Source organism: Orcinus orca, chromosome 3, assembly GCF_937001465.1.
Source record: "Orcinus orca chromosome 3, mOrcOrc1.1, whole genome shotgun sequence".
NCBI classification, from domain to species: Eukaryota; Metazoa; Chordata; class Mammalia; order Artiodactyla; family Delphinidae; genus Orcinus; species Orcinus orca.
This window is the reverse complement of record NC_064561.1, coordinates 11,377,005-11,395,896: the sequence shown is the minus strand read 5'-3', so window position 1 is coordinate 11,395,896 and position 18,892 is coordinate 11,377,005. Positions and strand designations below refer to the sequence as shown.

General features: G+C 60.4%; 3 protein-coding genes across 16 annotated transcripts in view; 2 read left to right on the top strand and 1 right to left on the bottom strand.

The window, feature by feature from the left end:
• Positions 1 to 2,148, top strand: part of UBA52 (ubiquitin A-52 residue ribosomal protein fusion product 1) — a 143,973-nt gene extending 141,825 nt beyond the window's left edge. For 2 of the 3 annotated variants that reach the window (XM_049708751.1, XM_012535770.2), the window contains exons 2-5: positions 650 to 760; positions 1,027 to 1,113; positions 1,763 to 1,865; positions 1,951 to 2,148. In XM_049708751.1, the coding sequence (XP_049564708.1) occupies positions 658 to 760; positions 1,027 to 1,113; positions 1,763 to 1,865; positions 1,951 to 2,044 (387 nt within the window). In that variant the 5' untranslated portion in view covers positions 650 to 657 and the 3' untranslated portion in view covers positions 2,045 to 2,148. Of the gene's footprint in view, positions 1 to 646; positions 761 to 1,026; positions 1,114 to 1,762; positions 1,866 to 1,950 lie in introns of all 3 variants that reach the window. The other variant, XM_004277531.3, reaches the window with a different exon arrangement.
• A 142-nt stretch (positions 2,149 to 2,290) lies between these two features.
• REX1BD (required for excision 1-B domain containing) lies at positions 2,291 to 6,364 on the top strand. 11 transcript variants are annotated; one of them, XR_004475543.2, is made up of 5 exons: positions 2,291 to 3,788; positions 3,883 to 3,965; positions 4,183 to 4,474; positions 5,436 to 5,585; positions 6,139 to 6,364. XR_004475543.2 is itself a non-coding variant. In XM_033401401.2 (5 exons), exons 1-5 carry the CDS (start codon positions 3,687 to 3,689, stop codon positions 6,209 to 6,211), a joined length of 528 nt encoding a protein of 175 aa, XP_033257292.1. In that variant the 5' UTR covers positions 2,291 to 3,686; the 3' UTR covers positions 6,212 to 6,364. The 11 variants fall into 11 exon arrangements, 9 of the variants coding, with proteins under 9 accessions (XP_033257292.1, XP_033257291.1, XP_033257288.1 ...); XR_007476817.1 differs by having other exon boundaries at positions 6,120 to 6,364; XM_033401401.2 differs by having other exon boundaries at positions 2,291 to 3,776; positions 4,270 to 4,474; positions 5,436 to 5,512.
• Positions 6,365 to 6,620: 256 nt separating this feature from the next.
• Positions 6,621 to 17,192, bottom strand: CRLF1 (cytokine receptor like factor 1). 2 transcript variants are annotated; one of them, XM_004277529.1, is made up of 9 exons: positions 16,896 to 17,192; positions 11,998 to 12,279; positions 11,533 to 11,662; positions 11,196 to 11,365; positions 10,025 to 10,182; positions 9,722 to 9,890; positions 7,614 to 7,801; positions 7,458 to 7,500; positions 6,621 to 6,959 (listed from the first exon to the last, which is right to left on the bottom strand). In XM_004277529.1, the coding sequence occupies exons 1-9, from the start codon at positions 17,005 to 17,007 to the stop codon at positions 6,946 to 6,948; spliced, it is 1,266 nt and encodes a 421-aa protein (XP_004277577.1). In that variant the 5' UTR covers positions 17,008 to 17,192; the 3' UTR covers positions 6,621 to 6,945. The 2 variants fall into 2 exon arrangements, with proteins under 2 accessions (XP_004277577.1, XP_033257285.1); XM_033401394.2 differs by having other exon boundaries at positions 7,458 to 7,505; positions 16,896 to 17,129.
• Positions 17,193 to 18,892: the final 1,700 nt, after the last annotated feature.

Below are 18,892 nucleotides of genomic sequence, written 5' to 3'. Positions count from 1 at the left end.
AGGAGTATTACCTGTAACTTTGTCTCGTGGCAGACACTCTGCCAGTCCATTTAAAAATATTAAGCCTTTGAGCTGGGTCTCTGTCTCCTTTTCTAAATCTGTAAGTAGAGTCTGGTAGTAGCAGCCGTTTTCTAGACTTGGAAAGTGAAAAAACGGAAATACCTGTGTAAACAAGTATCAGGCACGTGGTTGGCAGTTGTTACTTATGGATTGGATCAAAGGCAGGAAATGTGGTCTGAGGATTAGGGCGTAACCCAGAAGGAAGCCAAAGTTTTGGGTGTCTGAGCTTGGAATTAGGAGAAGGGACTGTAGGGAGGAAAGCTTGTGTGTTGGGAGGATGCTACTAAGATGGGATTCCCACCCCGGCTGCAGGCAGACTGGGGGCTGGCGGAGGAGAGGAAGGATGGGACCTCCAGACCGTTCTTGGCAATGTGGTGCCGTAGACCTGAACTTTTCGTTCCATCTTTAAAGACGAAGCTGCCGGCTTGGAGGGTGGAAGGAAACAGGCACTGGGGCGGGCCTGCATTTGAAGTCGATGCCGGCACAGGGCTGTCAGGAACTAAGGCTGGCCAGCCTGTGAGCTCGGGCTGCTCAGACCTTCAGTGCTCACTACTCCATCCGGCCATTCTCCCCCCTGTCTCCCCAGCAGACGCAGAGATGCAGATCTTTGTGAAGACCTTGACGGGCAAGACCATCACTCTAGAGGTCGAGCCCAGTGACACCATTGAGAATGTCAAAGCTAAAATCCAAGACAAGGAGGGTGAGTGGGGTTGGGGCTGGGTGCTCCGCAAAATGGGGGCCCTTCAGCCCTGGGGATCTGCTGTCCCTTGTGGAATGGGTGCTTGGACAGATCTCAGCCATGCCAGTGCTTCCCCTGTGTGATCTTGGGAAGGCAGCTTGTCCTCTCTACCTCATTTTCCCTTTTGACAGTTTGGGGGTGATCCTGGCACAGCCCTGTGGAGGGAGGGGAGATCTGCTGGTAGTATTCTTGCCAGAGCTTTAGTAACTGAAGTGCTCTCTTCTTAGGCATTCCACCTGACCAGCAGCGTCTGATTTTCGCGGGCAAACAGCTGGAGGATGGCCGCACTCTGTCAGACTATAATATCCAGAAAGGTACGAGGGTGGGGTGGCTAGACAGGACCTCAGTGGGGCCTAGGACCCAGGATGGGTAGCTGACAGCCTCTTCAGCACCGGGAGGGGGCTGTAGAGGAGGATTGTTCTTAAGGTGAGGATCAGATAGGGCTAGGGAGTATTGCTTTGTAAGGTACTGTTTCCATCGCTGGAAAGCATCTCAAGATCTCCACCAGGATTTCCAAATGGCGATGGTTTCTCATGTTCTTATTCACTTTTTTTCTTTAATTCTTGTGTTTGTGTTTCTCAATGTGATTACTGTAAAGAAAATCGGCACCACTTTTTGCAGCAAAAGATTTAAATATCTTACCTAGGAAAATAAAAGGTCCTTGCACCACTTAGAATTGCCTTGCCCTTGGGGAAACCCAGATGGACACCACTGTTGATGTATATATATATTAGTCTCAGACTCCCCGAGGACTGGTGGGAAATGACAAGGTGGAGGTTCTGTGGGCTGGGCTGGGCTGGTGTGTCCATCTACACATAGAACACGCAACGGATTCTGATGTGTCCCTGTCAACACGTGAGAAGATCTGGTCTGCAGGGCACTGGAGGCTGCCCTGCACCTGTGGGACTGACGTGGTGAGCCTAGGCTCAGTCACTGTCTCTCTCTGCCCTTCGTTTCCTATAGAGTCCACCCTGCACCTGGTGCTTCGTCTGCGAGGTGGCATCATCGAGCCTTCCCTTCGCCAGCTCGCTCAGAAATACAACTGCGACAAGATGATCTGCCGCAAGTATGTACTCCTCAGGTTGGGGGTGTGGGCTGGCCCTGCTGGGGGTCGGGATGTGCCCTCACCACTCGCTCATGTCCTTGCACAGGTGTTACGCTCGCCTGCACCCCCGTGCTGTCAACTGCCGCAAGAAGAAGTGCGGCCACACCAACAACCTGCGCCCCAAGAAGAAGGTCAAATAAGGCCCCTCCACCGGCTTCTTCTTTGCCCACAGGGTGGCCTCCTGCCTAAGCCCCATGACCCTGGGGCCTCAGTAAAGTTTCCCTTTCGTTGACTGGAGCAGTAACTGGTTGTCCATGTGGTTGGTCTGTCCAGTGGGGAGGTCGCTGAGGTGCGGGCATCTCCCTTAGGGACTTCCTGTCACTCAGTTCTTCATAGCTCTTGGGGGTCCTTTGTCCTGGGTTCCAGTTGTCTTACCTGTAAAGTTGACCATGGTCTCGGCCCTTCATGTCTAAAGTTGTCATAACCACAGCACAGGCAAGTCTCACTCCTGGCCCTCTGCCACATAGCCTAGTGAGCCCAACCATCTGGATTTTGTCATCTGTAATATGGGAATAAAAACCTCAGCCTAGGGACTGGTGGGACCTGGTCAGGCACATTAACAATCCTCACATATGGGGCCTGGAGGTGTTTGGGTGTAGGTGGATGGCGGGGTAGGAAGGAACACCCCACCTAGCGTAAAATACCTGTTCTCAATTTTGACTGACCTTTAGGAGCTCCTAAGTCCCACCCAAGACTGATGTCTGTCAGGTGAGGGCTTGTAGTGCCCTGACAACGCCATGCTTTTATTTGTCTTGGGGTGATTGGGGCTTCCTGTAGGTGACAACCCAGGCCTAGACAGTGATGCTTGAGAACAGCTGAGACCTGGAGTACCAGCTAAAGGCTCTCACTTCAGGCCTCAGTTGAGTTTCATTTTTGTCAGTTGCCCCCTCCTCCCTAAGGCCAGGCCACCACCATCTTTCTGGTCTACCCTGTGTCCACTCCTGGAGGAGGAGGCTTCCTGAAGCTCAAACTAGGCAGTGTATGTCCAGCTCCCAGGTCTTCTCTGTACTTAATAGGAACCCTCCCACCCCCCACCCCTGACCTCAGCCCTGCACTGACTCCCACCTTAGGGCCTTTTGCACAGGCCCCCCTCTTCAAAGCAGTTCACACAGAACCTGTGGGTGCCAGTGACTTGGAATTCTCCAGTGTCAGAACCTGCGTTCAAATCCCACTCTTGTCACAACCTTGTGGCATTAGATGATGGCTATCACTTCTTGGATTCAATTTTCTTTATATTAGTGGGGATGGGATGTGAGGAAGTGAAGTCGGGTTTTGTTTTTGTTTTTTTTTTCTCCACGCGGGCCTCTCAGTGTTGTGGCCTCTCCTGTTGCGGAGCACAGGCTCCGGACGCGCAGGCTCGGCGGCCATGGCTCACGGGCCCAGCCGCTCTGCGGCATGTGGGATCTTCCCGGACCGGGGCAAGAACCCGTGTTCCCTGCATCGGCAGGCGGACTCTCAACCACTGCGCCACCAGGGAAGCCCTGAAGTCGGGTTTTGACATAGCTGCATAGAAACAAGCCGAAGGACAGCCTTGCTGTATACAGAACCGTACATTTAAGGTCGAAAACGTTAAGGCAGGCGCCAGTCGGGAACAAGCACAGGGGTGGAGGTGGGTGGAGGGTGTCAGGCCTGAGAAGCCCCCAGTCTTCGCTCCCCATTCTTCCCCCGGGGTCTCCAGGTTAGCTGGTCGCCACAAGCTGGCTCCAGAGGCCTCCGGGCCTGCAGGAGGCGCCAGGCGCAGCGGAGCAACCTGCTCCCGGGTGGGACCAGAGCTGCGCAGTCATGATCATCACTGAGGCCGCGGCAGAGTCCGCTGTCCCCGCGGTGCCCGGTGATGCAGGAGCCACTGGAGCCCCGGAGCGCGAGCAGCTGGTGTGGCCCTGGGTGAGCTCGAGCCCGAGCGGGAACAGGCGCGGGGCGGGCGGTGCAGGCGCGGGGGCGCCGGCTTCATACCCTAGCCGTGCCCCTCGCCCCGTAGAAAGATGCCGCGATACGGGCGCTGGTGCAGCGCATCCACCAGTTGCAGGCTGAGCGCGCGCAGGCCTTCCGCCGGCTGGAGGAGTAAGTGAGGGCATAGGGGAGGGGAGGGGTCAGCCCACAGCCCGCTCCGGGGATGAGCGTGCCTCGGGGGAGGAACTGGGTCCCCACGGGGCCGCGGTGTCAGAGGTGGGGCGGGATTTGCGGGGAGACCAGATCGCTCCCTTCCGCGTGCGCGGGAGTGGGCCCGTTTCGGGTTACCCTGCGGGAGTCAGAACGTCCTCCACACTCTGGGGTTTAGGGGACACTTGGAGGGCTTTCAGGTGGTCGATGCGGGTGCAGGGCCTGAGAGCCGGGGCCGTAGCCTCAGGATCCCCGCCTGCCGCAGAGGCCACCGACAGTACCTGAGCAGCGGCCCGCCCTACGACTTTCCGCGCTACCGGAGCACAGTACACGAGGTGACCCAGGCCTTCGCCGCCGCCTCGCGGGAGGTGCTGGCGGTGGAGGCCGAGCTAGCCGGACCCCGAGCGCAGCCGCTGCTCGCGAGCCACGTGCGCAGGCTGCAGCAGCTGGAGGAGACGCGCCTGGCCACGGTTAGGTCCCGCCCCCTCCATGTATCCCCCCTACTCCTCGGCTTGTCTCTCGGGCCATGGCCCACTGTGCACCCCTTGGGGGAGGGACCAGATTCCGTTCCCTCGAACCCCGCCCCTGGCGCCCCAGCACCCCCTCTTCCTGCCCCACCTCAGTCATCCACTAAGTTCACTGGAGAGTCTCAGGGTTAGCCCCCTAGTCCGCCCCCACTTTTCATCCAGATCTTTAGTCCCAGGACACGCCCACTCTATCCCAGACCCCGACCCTACAATGCTCCTACCCACCCCCCCCCGGCTTGTCCCAATGCCCCAGGACAGGTACTCAACTCCCTGCTGATTGGGGGCCTTCGATTTCCAGGCCAGGTCCCCTTCCGGGTACACCCTCGATCCCAGCCTAGGTTCTGTTCCTCCCGCTAGGGATCCAAGGCCCAGCCTACTCTGCCTCTACAGCCAATCCTGACCAAGATACACTACCATTCCCAGGCCAACTCCACGTGAAGCCACGCCCACATCACACTCTACCCTGGGATTCCCAGGCCACGCTGCTTTAGAGACCCAATCCCAGTCTAGGGATTGTAACTCCCTGGCTGGTCCCTGAGACTCCGCCTACTTCACAACCCTCACAACCCAACCACCCCACCCCACCCCCGCCCCCGCCCACCTATCCCTGCCTGAGATTTCACCACTGTTCCCCTTCCCTGCCTACATGAGGTCATGCCCATGTTGCGCTCTGCACTGATTCTAGGGCCCGCCCACTCGGCCCCTCTCCTCAGGAGCCCCCCTAAACGTAATCCTAGATTCCTTCTGCGCGAAGTACCGCCCCTTGAGACTCGCGCCTGCTGTGTCCCCACCCTTGCGCTGCCTTTCCCGGTGCTTCAGTGTCTCTTCCTCCCTACTATGTGGGAGGGCAGGGGGTGGCCTCTGCCAGTTGTGACATCCTCCTTGCTGCCTATTCCCCAACCAGGTGGCCCTGCTGCAGCTGATGGGGACGCCAGAGCTGACTGGGCAGGACAACCTGCAGATGCACCAGCTGAAGATGAAGTGAGCACCGCCTCCCAGTGGGCTGACCATGCTAGATTTGCACATGCACCCTTGGGCACCCACCCCCAGCCAGGTGCGCCCCAGGGCTGGCAAGGGCAGATCTGCACACGACCCTTAGGGTGTGCACGCCAGAGTACTCACTTGGTGACTCCTAGATGTACTACACACATTCCCTCAGCACACAGGCTATGCAGTTTCACACCAGACTCGCTGTGCATTCCCAGGACACAGCTGCGCACCTCATACACACCAATCCTGCTCACATGGCTCAACTCCGAGCTTGGACATGGTCGCCCAGGCCCCACCAGGCACACGCCTGCACGTTCCTTCCTTTGGCCCCCCAAGCGCACACGTGTGCACACCCACTAGACATGTGCCACAGTCACCTTGCACACCTTCCTGATGGCACACACCCACCCAAGATGGCCTTTTCTCTTGCCACTCGGGACCCGTGGGACCACCCATCCTCCCAGGCACCTAAATGGTCCTTCTGGCTGCTAGCGCTGCCTGGAGGTTTGGCGGCAGGCAAGAGGGCCCGGGGCTGGCTACAGCCCCTTCGGAGCTGCGCAGCGGCGGCTAATTCGCCCCATCTGGGTTTTATTTATAGTTCCCGTCCACTCTTGTAGGGTAATTAAAACCATGGAAGCGATCAGTGAGGTTCTCCAGGATCTCAGGTTTGATGCAGAATCTGCCGAGTGATGGTGGCTCCCCAGGGACAAGCCAGAGGAGATGGGAAATGGGGTGTACAGCGCTCTGCCCTGACTGCCAGCTGGCTGGGGTCATGCCCCACCGGACCACTGACCCTCTTCAAGTTCGCCTCACCTCTCATAATAAAGAACCTAAAGAACCTTTCGTCTGCAGCTGCTCCACTGTCTCTCTGTGCTGCGGTGGGATCCCACAAAGCCAGGGATGGCAGGTGCAAGATTCCCCCACTCCATGAGTGTAAAAACTCTGGTGTTTTGAATCACACTCTCCAAGGAGTTTGGAACCAGATATTTCAGATCATGGAGAGAGTCAGAAATTCTGGGAGGTCAAGATTCCCATCCCAAAGGGTCATCAGGATTCCTCGTCAGCCCCCACCCTAGGCCACTCTAGCCCCAAACTCACCTTCACAGTCAGGGCACCTAAATAGTTTGTTTATTTAAAAAGACTCTTTGGAGTGGTCCTGGGTAGGGAGGAGTAATGACCCTTTTTCACCCCCAGCCCTGGCAGGCGTTCTGGGAAGCTCAGCCCCCCTCACACACATTCCCCGCACTGGGGTGCACCTCACGTGGAGGCCAGAGCTGTTGTGGCCCTCGGAGCTCAGAGTGCTCACCCCAGCTGCTGCCAAGAGGGCTGGGGCACCCTGAGGTGAGGGTACAGAGGTGGCCCCCAGTCTGGGGGTGGCCCCTGGGTCTCCATGCAGCAGGGAGGGCAGCCCCAGCCTCTAGAGCTTATCTGGCAGGACCTGCAGGCAGAGGGGAAGCCAGGCTTAGCAAGGAGCCTGGGAGGGGCCAGGAGCACAGAGCAAATGAGGAGGCCCCATTTCAGGTCCTGGTCCCACCACTTTCAGCTGGGTGACCTTGGGTAGGCTATTGCCCCTCTCTAGGCACCGGTTTTCCCCTCTGAAAAGTAATATCTATTCCATGGGGTGTCCTGCAGGTAATGTACTTGGCACGGGGCCGGTATGCAGTAGGCGCTCATATAATGCTACCGGGTGGTTATGTGCATTCATCCCTGAGGATGACATTCCCCTCTGGACATTTTAAAGGGGTCTGGATGCTCTTACTAGACTAAGGGCTACAGGAGCAGGCACACAGTAGGTGTTAACGTAAATGCTGATAAGAGAGATGGAGGAAGGGATTGCACCTCAGTAACTAGGGCTGAGGGTGTAGGTCCCGTGGCCTACGGCCACCAGGAGGGGCCCTTGTCTCCCTGCCTGCCCACCCACCTGGGCCTCCCTTACCTCTCGCCGCGCCCCGTCTGCCCGAGGACAGGATCCCCTCGTCCTGTGCTTGGAAGGAAGGAGGCAGTGTCTGAGGGCTGAGGACCTACGTCCCCAGCCCGTTTACCCCCCTGGCCCCACCCCTCCACCTCTCGCCCGGGCGTCCCTCCTTCCTACCTGGTTGCGGGTCTTATGTGACTTCTGCATCCAGGCTCGCCACTGGTCATAGAGGCGGAAGCTGAGGTTCGAGCAGTACGCGTGCTTCTTGAGCCAGCCCAGAAACTGCTTGAGCTCGCGCCGCACCGGCCCCGAGCTCGGCTCGCCGCCCCGCGGCTCGCACGCCCCGCCGCCCGGGCCCGGGCGCTCTAATGGGGGCGGAGAGGCAGCGTCAGGGCGCGCCCGGCAGAGGGCGCGCGCGGGCAGGAGAGGGATGTTCCCTTAGGGCACCTCCCACCCTGTTTCTACGGGACCCGATCCTCCCCACGGCCCAGCCCTGCACTGCAGCCCAGCTGCGCCCCCAAGGAGATAGGGGGCAGGGGAAGGAAGGGGCTCCTCCTCCACATCCCCTCTAGGAACCCGATTCCCGTGGCCTGAGCCAGGTGTGAGTGGAAGGGGGCGGGGGGAGGAGAGAGAGGCCAGGGCCAAAGGGATGAGAAGCAGACAGAGCAGGGGGCAGAGGAAGGAAGAGCGAGACGCTGATGAGAAAGAGCTGGAGAGAGAGAGACAGAGACTGAGCGATGGAGGCAAGGAGAGACAGATAGAGGGAGAGAGAAAGCAATGAGAGACAGCCAAGGAGATGCAGAGGCTCGAGAGATGGAGAGCCAGAGCAGGGAGGGACAGAGACACTGGGGGTGTAGGGACGCAGAAACCAAGAAAGGCAGAAAGATAGAAACAGGGAAAGAGAGTGAGTGACAGAGAGATGAAGGGAGACAGAGAATTCGAGGTGGCTCTGAGGGGGAGGGGCAAGCCCCCAGGACAGGCCTGAGAGTACAGCCTGTTGGATGGGGAGTGGGCCAGGAGGGCCAGGTGGGAGGCCGGCCTGTCGGTCCAGTCGCTGGCTGCAGCCAGCCCTGAGCAGGCTGGCGGATAAGGACATCGGCCTCACGTCATAAATAACGCTGGGGACCCGCTGACAGGCCCTGGCACAGCCCCGGCCCCCACCGCCCCTGCCGGCTTCCCCTGGCCTCCCCAGCCTCCCCAGCGGACACAGCCGCCTGCTGGCTCACGTGCAAGAATCACAGGTGCTGGGCACGAGCAGGGGCCAAGGCTCAGGCCCCTCCCAGCTGTGCTAGTTCCCGCCCACCGCCGAACCTGGAGGGGCCCGGGATGGGGTCTGGGGAACTGGCTGGAGCCCTGCTCTGCCACTCCCTGACTCTGGGATCCTCTCTGGGCCTTGGTTTCCCCATCACCCCAGAAGCATGAGCCAGACTTCAAGGGAACTGAGTTCAGATCCCTGTGTGACCTTGGGCCCTTGGTGTCCTCATCTCAGAAAAGGGGCTCTCCCTTAGGTGAAACCACTGGGGGAGCAGGGGATGGGAGTCTCAGTAACTATCACTTGCAAACGCTTGGGTGGCACCCACCGTGAGAGCACTTTCCATGGGTTATCTCTCATCTAACCCTCACAGTAGCCTGAGGCAGGCATGATTATCATCCCCACTTTCCAGATAGGGAAGCTGAGGCCAGACGTACCAAATAAGATTCTATACCATTTCACAAAGGAGAGAAGGGAGGTCCATGGGCTTAGATACGCCCCCCTCCACGGCCTGACCGCAAAGGAAATCAGACCCAGCCCCTGATCATCCCATCCCGCTACCTTTAACAGAAGGGGAAATCAAAGCCGGTCATAGGGAGAGTTGGCAGCCCATCGTCTTAGAAGCAGGGGTCTCAAACTTACTTGCCCTTAGGGGCTGGGGAAGGGGTACATGTGGGTGAAACAGGCCAGGTGGGGATGGCGCAACTGAAAGAGTAAGGGCCCTGACTTAAGGGGCAGCCTCTGCTGATGGGGGCTGTGGAGTAACTCTGGCTGTGTCCTATTACATTTTCTAGACAATTTTTCTAGGGAATCTAGGATATTTGTGTTCAAACTTATTGTTTTTAAAAGTCTGCCAGTAGGTCAAACTTTTTTTTTTCCAAATGACAGGCCAAGAAAATAGATCCAAGGGCCACAATTGGCCCCCGGGGCCAAGAGTTTGAGACCTCTGCTCTCTTGAAGGAAACGAGGAAACAGAGGCCCAGACTGGTTTGGGGCTAGTCCCAGGACCACCCAGCCCTGTTGGGGTGCTCACCACTTCGGGGGGTGGAGGCAGCCGTGGGGTGGCTCCATTCGCTCCAGATCCCTGCCTTCTTGGAGCCATAGATGCCAAAGGGGTTGCAGCGCACTTGCACGAAGTAGACGGTGCCTGGTTTAAGGCCCGCCAGGCGGCAGGAGGTCTGGTTGCTCACGTCGTCCACCACCTGGGCAGAAAGGGCAGGGTCAGAGGTCGTCCACCACCTGGGCGGCAAGGGCAGGGTCAGAGGCAGGGGCAGCTTGGGGTGGGGAGGGGCGAGAGGAGGAGGGAGGAGCGGAACTGGGGGGTGGGTGCGGGCACCTTCCAATCCACGCTGTCCTCCACTCGGTAGCGGATCTGGTACTTGGCTTGGAAGAGGAAGTCCTTGAGGGCAGGCGGTGAAACCCAGCGCACGCTCAGCTGGTCCTCCAGGCCCCCTACGCGGCTCACGTGCACTTCTGGCGGGGGGTCGGTGGTCACTATGGGGGCGGGGCGGGGCTTAGGCACCGGGCTCTCTTTGGACCTGGCTGGTCCCTGTCTGGGTCCAAATACCAGGGAACGTGGCTTAGATGGCACCTGCCTCCGTTCTCCCCTCTCCCCCCTTCAGGACGGGTGGATTACATTAGATAATATTCAGGCAACACTCAGCACCTAGAAGCACTCAATTAATGTTAGCTGTTATCACCATTATTATCTGTGACAGGAGAAACATAATCCTATCTTCAAGGAACTATGTAAAAAGCAGACACTGCCTGCGTGATGATATTATTATTATTATGCCCAGGAGACCAGGGAGCCCTCGGGCTGCCAGACTCCTGGGAAGCTCCCCCGACCCCCCCACTGCCCACCTCCTGCTCTTTCCAACTTCACAAAGGTCCTCAACGTGACGGCTTTGCTCGGTGCAAAGGGACAACTGAGGCTTAGAACATGCCCACTGCAGCTTCAGGACTTAAGGAAGCAAAGTGGGAAGCAGGAGGACGGAGTCACTGCAACACTTCTGAGGAAACTTCTGGGAGCCCTTTGGGCAGCAGGGAGGGCTGACCTCTTCCCCTGAGGCCTTGGTGAGGGGCCGAAAGGGTTAAGGCACAGGCCTGCTTGGGGCTGAGAAACACCCTAATTAGATTAGGCCCAATTCTGCTCGCAGATCATCCATTTCCTGCCTCCCGCCTGCACGCCCCCCCAGCTACAGGCTGCTGCTTCCTGGGGCGCCTCCAGACCTGGGCGCCCCCCCTCCCAGCTCCCCGGGGGGCCCCCCTCAGCACACCTGGGCTGTCGAGGGGGAGGCAGCCAGGCCAGGTGTTCTCCACAGAGTAGGGGTATCCTGGCTGCTTCAGGGGGCTGGGGACGGACGGGTGGATGCCTAGCTTCTCCCCAACCCAAACAGCAGCGCAGACCTCAGCTGAGCTGCAGTGTGGCTGGGCTGGTGGGGGCCGAGGGGGAGGGGGTGGATCCCAGGTGGGCCAGGCTGGCCTTGCGGGGGGGTAGGGCTCACCCACATCCAGGATGTCCAGTGTCAGCACATCAGAGCGGGCCGAGCCCAGCCGGTTGGTGGCCTCCACCCAGATCTCATAGGGTGTGAAGAGAGCCAGGTCCTTGGGGATGTGGCAAGAGTGAGGTCCCACCGTGTGGTATTCCTCACATGTGTTGTCCTGCCCATACCACCTGCAGGGGCAGGAGGGGAGGAGGACATGTGAGGGTCCCTTTGGGCCCCCAAACCTCCCCCCAGCAGCCCCGGAGTGCAGAGAGGACACCAGAGCTCCGAGAGGAAAGGCTTGGCCAAGGCCACACAGCCAGGTTGGAACACATGTCACCCGAGGGCCACCACCAACCTCAGCTTGTACTTGAGGGAGTAGTTGGTGTGGAGGAAGGTTTCCCCGTGGGCCCCCGGCGTCCAGCGGCATGTCAGGTCCTTCATGTTCTTGGACCAGCAGCTGATGTTGAAGGGTTTCTCTGGGGGAACTGGGGAAGGGGGGTGTAGGGGCTGAGGGTCTGGATGCGCCGTGGACAGGTGGAAGGGGGAGTTGCTGGCTGCCAGCTGGGGCCCCCACCTTGGAGCGGAAGGAGGATGGACAGAGCAGATGTTGGCAGGACCACCTGCATGGCTCTCTTGAGGATGGTCTTGTGGGGGGGTGGTCTCCAGGTTCTCATTCCCACCCTAGTGGCCTGTACCTCTCAACTTATGCCAGTATACCCATTGTTCAGCCCCAGACCAGAGGACCCATGATTCATGCCCCTCTCCAGAGGGAGATGTTGCCCCCAAGAGCTACCCCTAGGTGTCCTGGGGGCCCACTTACGGCCAACATAGAGGCAGGAGCCGGCAAGGATGCTGCCGTCACGGGCATGGCACACGAGGTTGTCCCCCGACTGTTGCCTGGATCCGTTGAGGTTGGCCAGGGCAAGGGCTAGAGTGGAGGCGTTGAGCATTCGGGACAGCTCAGGGGGCAGGCGGTGCCCGTTGAGGGTCCAGTAGAGGCCCTCGGCGGTGGCCCCTGGTGGGTCCCCGTGCACTGAGCACGTGGCCTGCAGGGAGGAGCCGATGAGGAGCGTGGGGTCCTGGGGACTGATCACAGCCGTGTCTGGGGTCAGAGAGGAGCACCTGTCAGGCCTGGGATGGAGCTGCCCTGAGCATCCCCCACCATCCTAGGTCCTCCAAGACTCACGGTAGTCCTGCAAAGGAGCTTTATATGATTGTCCCCATTTTACAGAGAAGGAAACTGAGGCTCTATTAGGTCAAGTGACAAACCCAAGGTTGGTGGTAAAGCCAAGATTCAGCCTCAGAACTGTCTGATTCCACAACTCAGGTCCTCCCAAAGCACTTCCTCACTGACTTGCTCAGGGCTTTCTGAGTGGTTACAAACCTCACTCAGATCCAAGTACCTCTTGCTTTGCACGTACTTCTGACAACCACCACACTCTGCTTTTTTTTTTTTTTCATTTTATTTTTGACAATTAGAAGTAACAGATTGTGTGTTCTTTCTCTTCTACCCCCAGAACCTCACACATGTGTCTCTGTGGGGAGGAAGGCACTTCTAAAAAGGGGTGCCCTGACCCCTACTAGAATCCTGCTCATTTTATGGATGAAAAAAAAAACAAGGCTCTGAAAAGATCGAGTCCTTTGCCTAAGGTCACCAAATAGAAGAAGGGCACACTATTTAAACCTATATTTGTCAGTCTCTGCGCTGCCGCTGGAATTGAAAGTGACCGTGGCAAGCTCTAGGCTCCCCACCCCCATCCAAAGGGACTTGCCATCATCATGCTTTCCCTCGATTCAGTTTTCCTAATCTGCAAAATGGGAACAAGAAAACTCACGGTCCTCAGGGCCATTGGGAAGATCAGATGGGAAGTGACTTCCTAAACTGGGTTGTGTGTGAATTGGGTGTTGGGCACAGGGGCCTCTGGGATGCTGTGGTTGATGCCTTTCCTCCTGCCTTCCACTGGAGAAGCCTTCTAGTCCAAAGATTAGAACTTAAGAGAGAGCTGTTTTTATCCAAGGGGAAACCAAGGCACAGAAGAGGGGGAGGGAATGCACAATTCAAGCCCCTGTTGCCCCTCTGAGTCTCAGTCTCCCCACCTGGGAAGTAGGCATCATGGTATCAGCCACATGAGATTGTTCGAGAAGAGTGAAAATATTGTCTTAAGGACAACCTTGTGGGATCTTTAAGCCAGGCTGAGCTGGGTTCGAATGCCCCCAGGTCACTCTGGAGGTTAACCCAGTTCTTTTACTTCTCTGAGACTTTGGGAAGGGGCCTCTCCCTCCACCCAGAGTAGTAGTGAGGACTCATTCACTCATTCGTTCATTCATTCATTCAAGGAGCACCTACAGTGTGCCAGGACCTGAGGGCACAATGGTGACCAAGATACCCAAAATTCACGCCCTTTTGGGCCTTGAATCCAAGGGAGCAGTAGGAAAAAGAACAAATAAATGTCTAGGAGAACAAGTAAGGGAGAAAATAAAGCACGAATCTGGTGGCAGCTAAATGGCCCAAGAGGCCTGTCTGGGGAGGTGGCATTTGAGCTGAGATGTGAATAAGGTGAAAGAAGTAGCCATGAAAATATACAAAAGAGAGTGTCTAGGCAGTGGGAGCGGCAAGTGCAAAGATACTGGGGGGGCAGGGGTGGTAGGAAATGAGGTCTGGGAGGTTAGCAGGGGGCCAGACCTGCAGGGAGGAGTTATTCCAGGGTTCTGAGCAAGGGAGGGATTTATATTTTAAAAGGATCACCGGGCAGCTGTAAGAAGGGACTGCAGGGGGGCAGAGAGGCAGGGGCAGCCCAGCTTCCCTGGCAGCCAAGGACAGGGTGATCCTGGTTTCCCTGGGAGGCCCCTAAATGCCAGCGGCTGCCCTGTGCTGGCTCTCACTGCCCCAAATGGGCGAGATGGGGTGGACACAGTTCCCGGGGCCAGCCCTGACGATTTTCCGGGGCAAACTTGGCTTGAGGGCCATGTCTTGCTGGAGCCTGGGATCGCAGTTGCGTTTGGGGCTTGGCCCAGGGCTCGCCGGAGGTCTCAGCGTCCGTGCGAAGGAGCTGGCTGTGCCGGCCAGAGCCGAGGAGGCGGGGGCGGCTGGGGGGCGGGGGGCCAGGGGGCCGCCCCGGAGGTCCCAGGCAGCCAGCCGCCCGCTAATTCGGAATTCCTTCAGCATGAACTCGGGCGTGCCAGCGTCTCTGCCCCGGCCCACCCACCGCTTCCTGCCTGGGCCCCCCCCAGCAGGGTGGGAGGCACGGCCAGGCCTGCCCGGACCCCAGGCCCATTCTCAAACCGCCAGGGGTGGGTCACGGCCCTCCTGTCCCCCACTCACCCCCACGGCCAGGCCAGGAAGGGGGCTCTCAGGGGGGTCCTGGCTGGCTGTGGCACTGCCCCTCTGCCACACCAGCCTGGCCTGGGCTGGTGTGGCCTGCCTGCCAGCAGCTGCAGCTGCCCTCCCAGGGCTGGGCGGGGGACAGGGCAAGAGGGCAAGGCCAGGCGGGCCTGGACAGGCCAGTCCCGCACCCCAAGCTCCAGCAGGAAAGGTCACAGGGAGACCTTCTCCTCCTGGGATGTGGGTGCCCATCTCGGCTGGGGCACCTGGGCAATTGGCTTCCCCTCCCCTGTTCTCAGTTTCCTCCTCCCTAAAATGGGAGGAAAATACGTTCTACCTGCTGGGGAGATGAATGAGATGAGCTCACCATGTCCAGAGGGCCCAGCACACTGCAGTGCCTAGCAACTGTTGGAATTAGGGCCCCTCCCAGCTCTGGGGTCCCTGGCTGGCTGGTGCACTCCCTCCAGGCCTCCCCAAACAATGGGCCAAGGCATTTGGGACCAGGATGCACACATTCCAGCCCAGGCAAAGCAGCTGGGGACAGCCCACTGAGGTTGGGAGGGCCCTTGGCCTGGTTTGGGGGGCTTCCTAGAAGGCTCTCTTAAGCAGATCCCTGGGCTAGGCTTTTGGACAGCCCCCCTCCCCTGCTCCCTGCCTCCCCGCCTTTCCCGCAGAGCTGGGGCCTTTAAAAGTTTTTTCTCTTCCCCTTCCCAATCTGGAGCCACCGCTGTTATTAAAAAGGAACACCATGTGTTTTAAAAGGGAAAAGTGTGAGATTCTCTGCAAGCAAGGCAGGAGGGTGGCCTCCACCCGGGGTCCCCACGGGGGTCCCCATCTCCTGTCCCGCTGGTACCTGCAGACGCTTTACGACCCACCCGCCTGCTGGTCAGGTGCTAAGACACACCACACCGTAAGTAGAAACATATTGCCGAGGTGTGAGAATCTTTAATTTCTTCCCCCTTAAAGGAAAAAAACACACGCACAACAATCCTTCCACCACCACCACCTTTGCCTGCTGCTCTGCTTGCTGGGAAACGAAGCCTGCCACTAAAGGTGGCATCACAGGTGCTGCCCACTGCCTGGCAGAGCTATCAGGAAGCCCAGAAGGGCCTGGGACAGCCCCTCACCTGCCCAGGAGCCTTGGGCATGTTAGGCTTTCAGCAAGTACCTCCAGGACACCGGACCCTGCTCTTTCTGAAAGAGCACCGCAGGGAGCCTGCAAACCGCTCTGCGCAGCATAGGCCCACCTGGGGTGCAGTGTTTGCCGACCCGGGTCGACTTGTGTGCCTGGATGGGGTGCGTGGAGTGACTGCGAACATCCAGGGCAGGTTGTGCCTGCGTGCGTGCCCTGTGTTGCCTCTCCCTCGGAAAGAGTGTGACCATGAATGTGTGTGTGTCAGGGATGGAATGTGTGTGTGTGCGCCCCGATGGTGTGCGAATGTGCATCTGGGATGCAGTGTGTGCACATCTGAGGGCGAGGGTGACGGGCCACAAGCCAGTGTGAGTCTTTGTGTGTCTCTGGGTGTGTCCCAGAGTGGGTCTGGATGTGGAGACCGTGTCCTGGCGGGGGTGTGCATTGGGTGGGGGACCGGAGAGTACCAGAGGCCAGGCGCTCCCAGCAGGGCGGGGGTCTCGGCCTGCGGGGGCTGTGGGCTCCCGGTGGCTGCTCCCCCCCCACAACGGCTGGGCCTGCGGTGCCCGGACTCGCTGGGTCCCGCTCCCTCTCACTTTCACCCACTCTCTCACAAAGATTTCTCTCGCTAGTCTCCTAGCCCGGCGCAGCGTGGCCGGGAACAGTTCTGAGCGCCGCCAGTGGAGAGGACTCCATGGACCCCCGCGCGCGGGGTCCCGCAGGGGGAGGGCGGCGGCGCCGGCCCGCGGAGAGGCGCGTCCCCGGGGACCCCGGGCCGCGCGCCAGGCGGCCAGAGCGGCCCCCTCCCGCCCCGCCTTCCTCACGGGGCTCATCCCTCCACCCGGGGGGGCCCCGCTCAGGGCCGGCACCCAGCGCGCCTACCGCGTGCGCCGCCGCCCAAGAGCGGTGACCCGCGGTCCCCGCGTCTCCGAGTCAGCAGACGCTATCGCGTGCGCCCACCGCGTCCTGGAGTGCAGAGGGTCCCAGGCCGCGCGGCCCCTCGACCCCCCTGGGCCGACTCGGGCGTCCTCCAGAGGAGAGCCCAGGTAAAAAGGCCTCGGCAGCGGAAGCCGGACCCTCGGGCCAGGGGACTTCGGCGCCGTGCGCCCCACAGGTGAGGATGCCCCGAGGGCCGCGCCGGGGGCGCCTTCCTTTGTTCCCGGGCCGTCCAGGTGGCGCCCGCGCCCCCTCCCCCCGCGGCTGCCCCCGGGGCGCACGCTCTCGGCCCAGGCGGGAAGAGGGGAGCACGGCGCCGGCTACTCACCGGCTCCTGATCCCGCTTGCGGCGTCCCGAGGACGCAGAGCAGCAGTAGGGGCAGTAGCGGCGGCGGCCGCCGCGCGGATTGGGCGGCGGGGCCCGGGCGGCCGGCGGGCATGGGGCCGGCGCTGCCGGGGGCGCGCGGCGGGCGGCGGCTGCAGCGGCGGCGGCGAGGGACTCGGGGCGCAGGCGGGGCGCGGGCCAAGTAGCCCGCACGTCGCTGAGCGCGGGCGCGGAGGCCAGAGCAAGTCTGAGCAACCGAATTGACAAGGCGCTAATGCGCCGCTGGCCCCGCCCGGCCCCGCCCCCGGCCCGGCCCCCGGGGGGGGGCGAGCGGCGGGCCCCGCACCGGCCTCCCCGCCGCCCGCCAGCCCGCGGGCACCGCGGGCCCCACCCGTCCGGCCTCCGCCCCGCCGCGCACCGCACGCGCCCTTTCCCGCGGCCCCAAACCCCCCACTCCACCCTTGCCGACCTGGGACCTCCCTTTCCAACCCCGCGAGCTCCAGGCTCCCTACCCCGAATCTGGGACCTGGAGCCCCCAGTCGGGTTTCCATACCCTCGCCCACTTCACTGCACCCTGCTCTCAGCCATGTTCCCCTTCGGCGTCCCCTGAGGCCCCCAGCCCTCGCCCGCTCCTCCCCCCCATCCTCTGTCTCGGCCCCCACCCGAACTCTGGCCCCGCCCCCCACTGAGCGGTCCCTGAGCCCCGCCTGCTCCCATCTCCAGCCCCCCTTCCTCCCCAGGGGCCTAAAAGTCGCCCTCCCTCCCGCCCCACGCCATCGGCGCGCGGGTCCCACCGGTTTTGGCCCAGCGCTCCCCCTCCCACTTCATCCCGCCTCTTCTGGTCCTCCAGCGCGCGAAGCCTCGGCCCCAGGCTTTGCTGGAGGGAAGACGGAGAAAAAGCCGCAAGGCACAGCGTCCCTGGACCTTACCCTGGCTCAGCTGTCCCCCTCGAGCGGGATCGAGCTGAGGTTCTTTGGGGGCACCCGGGGGCCTCAGTAGGCAGTTCCCGCGTGGGGAGGCTGGGAGAAATGGGCCCCCGTGGGAAAGGGGACGGGGGCTTGCGCGGGTCCCGTATGCGGGGCAGGACAGATTCCCAGGAGGAGAGCGGTAAGGAGGCGCCCCCCGACTCGCTGACACCCCCCCCCTACCGAAAAATCCGCTCAGCGGCCCGCGGGTGGGGTGCGCCACGCAGTGACTAATCGCTCGGGCGGCCGCCGCCCGCCGACTCCAGGTAACGCCGGCTGCCCCGAGCGACGCATAGTTTGTCTTCCTTTTTTTTGCGTAGGGATCCTTCTCCGTGTTATTATTTTTGGCCACTGCTTGGGTTTCGGGACCCCTCCAGGCCCGGGCGCCTCACCCCCCTCCTCTTAGTCCCCACCCGATTCGGGCGCCCACGATAAAAGGGCTCCTGACCTCCAAGGCCCCGGTGGAGGGGGAGCCTGAAATGAGAGTTCCGGGGCCGCCTTCAGCCGGGCTGTTAGAGTCGCAGCCCTGCCCCCAGCCGCGTGCCCTCAGAGGGGAAGGGCTCTAACTCCCCTTTCCAGGGGTTCCCTTAGAGATCTGGACCCTCCGTCTTGGTCCCTAACGAGCCAAGCGGGTAAAAGCGTCTGAGGAGGGCTCAGGAGTTCCCATCTCGTTTGCTCACGGCTGCCCTCCACCCCTGCTACCTGGGTCCCCAACTCAGACCTCAGACTGTCAGAAAAGAGGATTAAAGGATGGAGTCCGGGGTGCGCCCCTCTAGTCCCCCATTCTGGACGCTGGATGGGTTTGTGAAGGAGAGAGTAAAGCCCTGGCATACTGCACTGTCGTTTACTGGGGCACACCAGGCCTCTCTGCCTCAGTTTCCTCCTCAGCACAGTGGGTGACTCCTAGCCAGCCTAAGGGTTTCTGTGGGAAGTTGCAACGTAGCAGAAGGCTCCACGGTCTAAACACTTAGCATAGTGTCTGGCACCGGGGGCACATTCTTTTGGAGCCTCAGTTTGTCACCTCTGAAAAATGGG

Bases quoted from the DNA above. Each gene is read 5' to 3' on its own strand.
- REX1BD (XM_033401396.2), top strand. From the start codon at position 3,687: ATGATCATCACTGAGGCCGCGGCAGAGTCCGCTGTCCCCGCGGTGCCC. The intron at 3,789-3,882 runs GTGAGCTCGAGC...CTCGCCCCGTAG, and splicing joins AGCAGCTGGTGTGGCCCTGG to AAAGATGCCGCGATACGGGC. The intron at 5,513-6,138 runs GTGAGCACCGCC...CCACTCTTGTAG, and splicing joins ATGCACCAGCTGAAGATGAA to GGTAATTAAAACCATGGAAG.
- CRLF1 (XM_033401394.2), bottom strand. From the start codon at position 17,007: ATGCCCGCCGGCCGCCCGGGCCCCGCCGCCCAATCCGCGCGGCGGCCG. The intron at 12,280-16,895 runs GTGAGTAGCCGG...CTCTGACCCCAG, and splicing joins GCAAGCGGGATCAGGAGCCG to ACACGGCTGTGATCAGTCCC. The intron at 9,891-10,024 runs GTGCCCGCACCC...CTTTCTGCCCAG, and splicing joins AGGACAGCGTGGATTGGAAG to GTGGTGGACGACGTGAGCAA.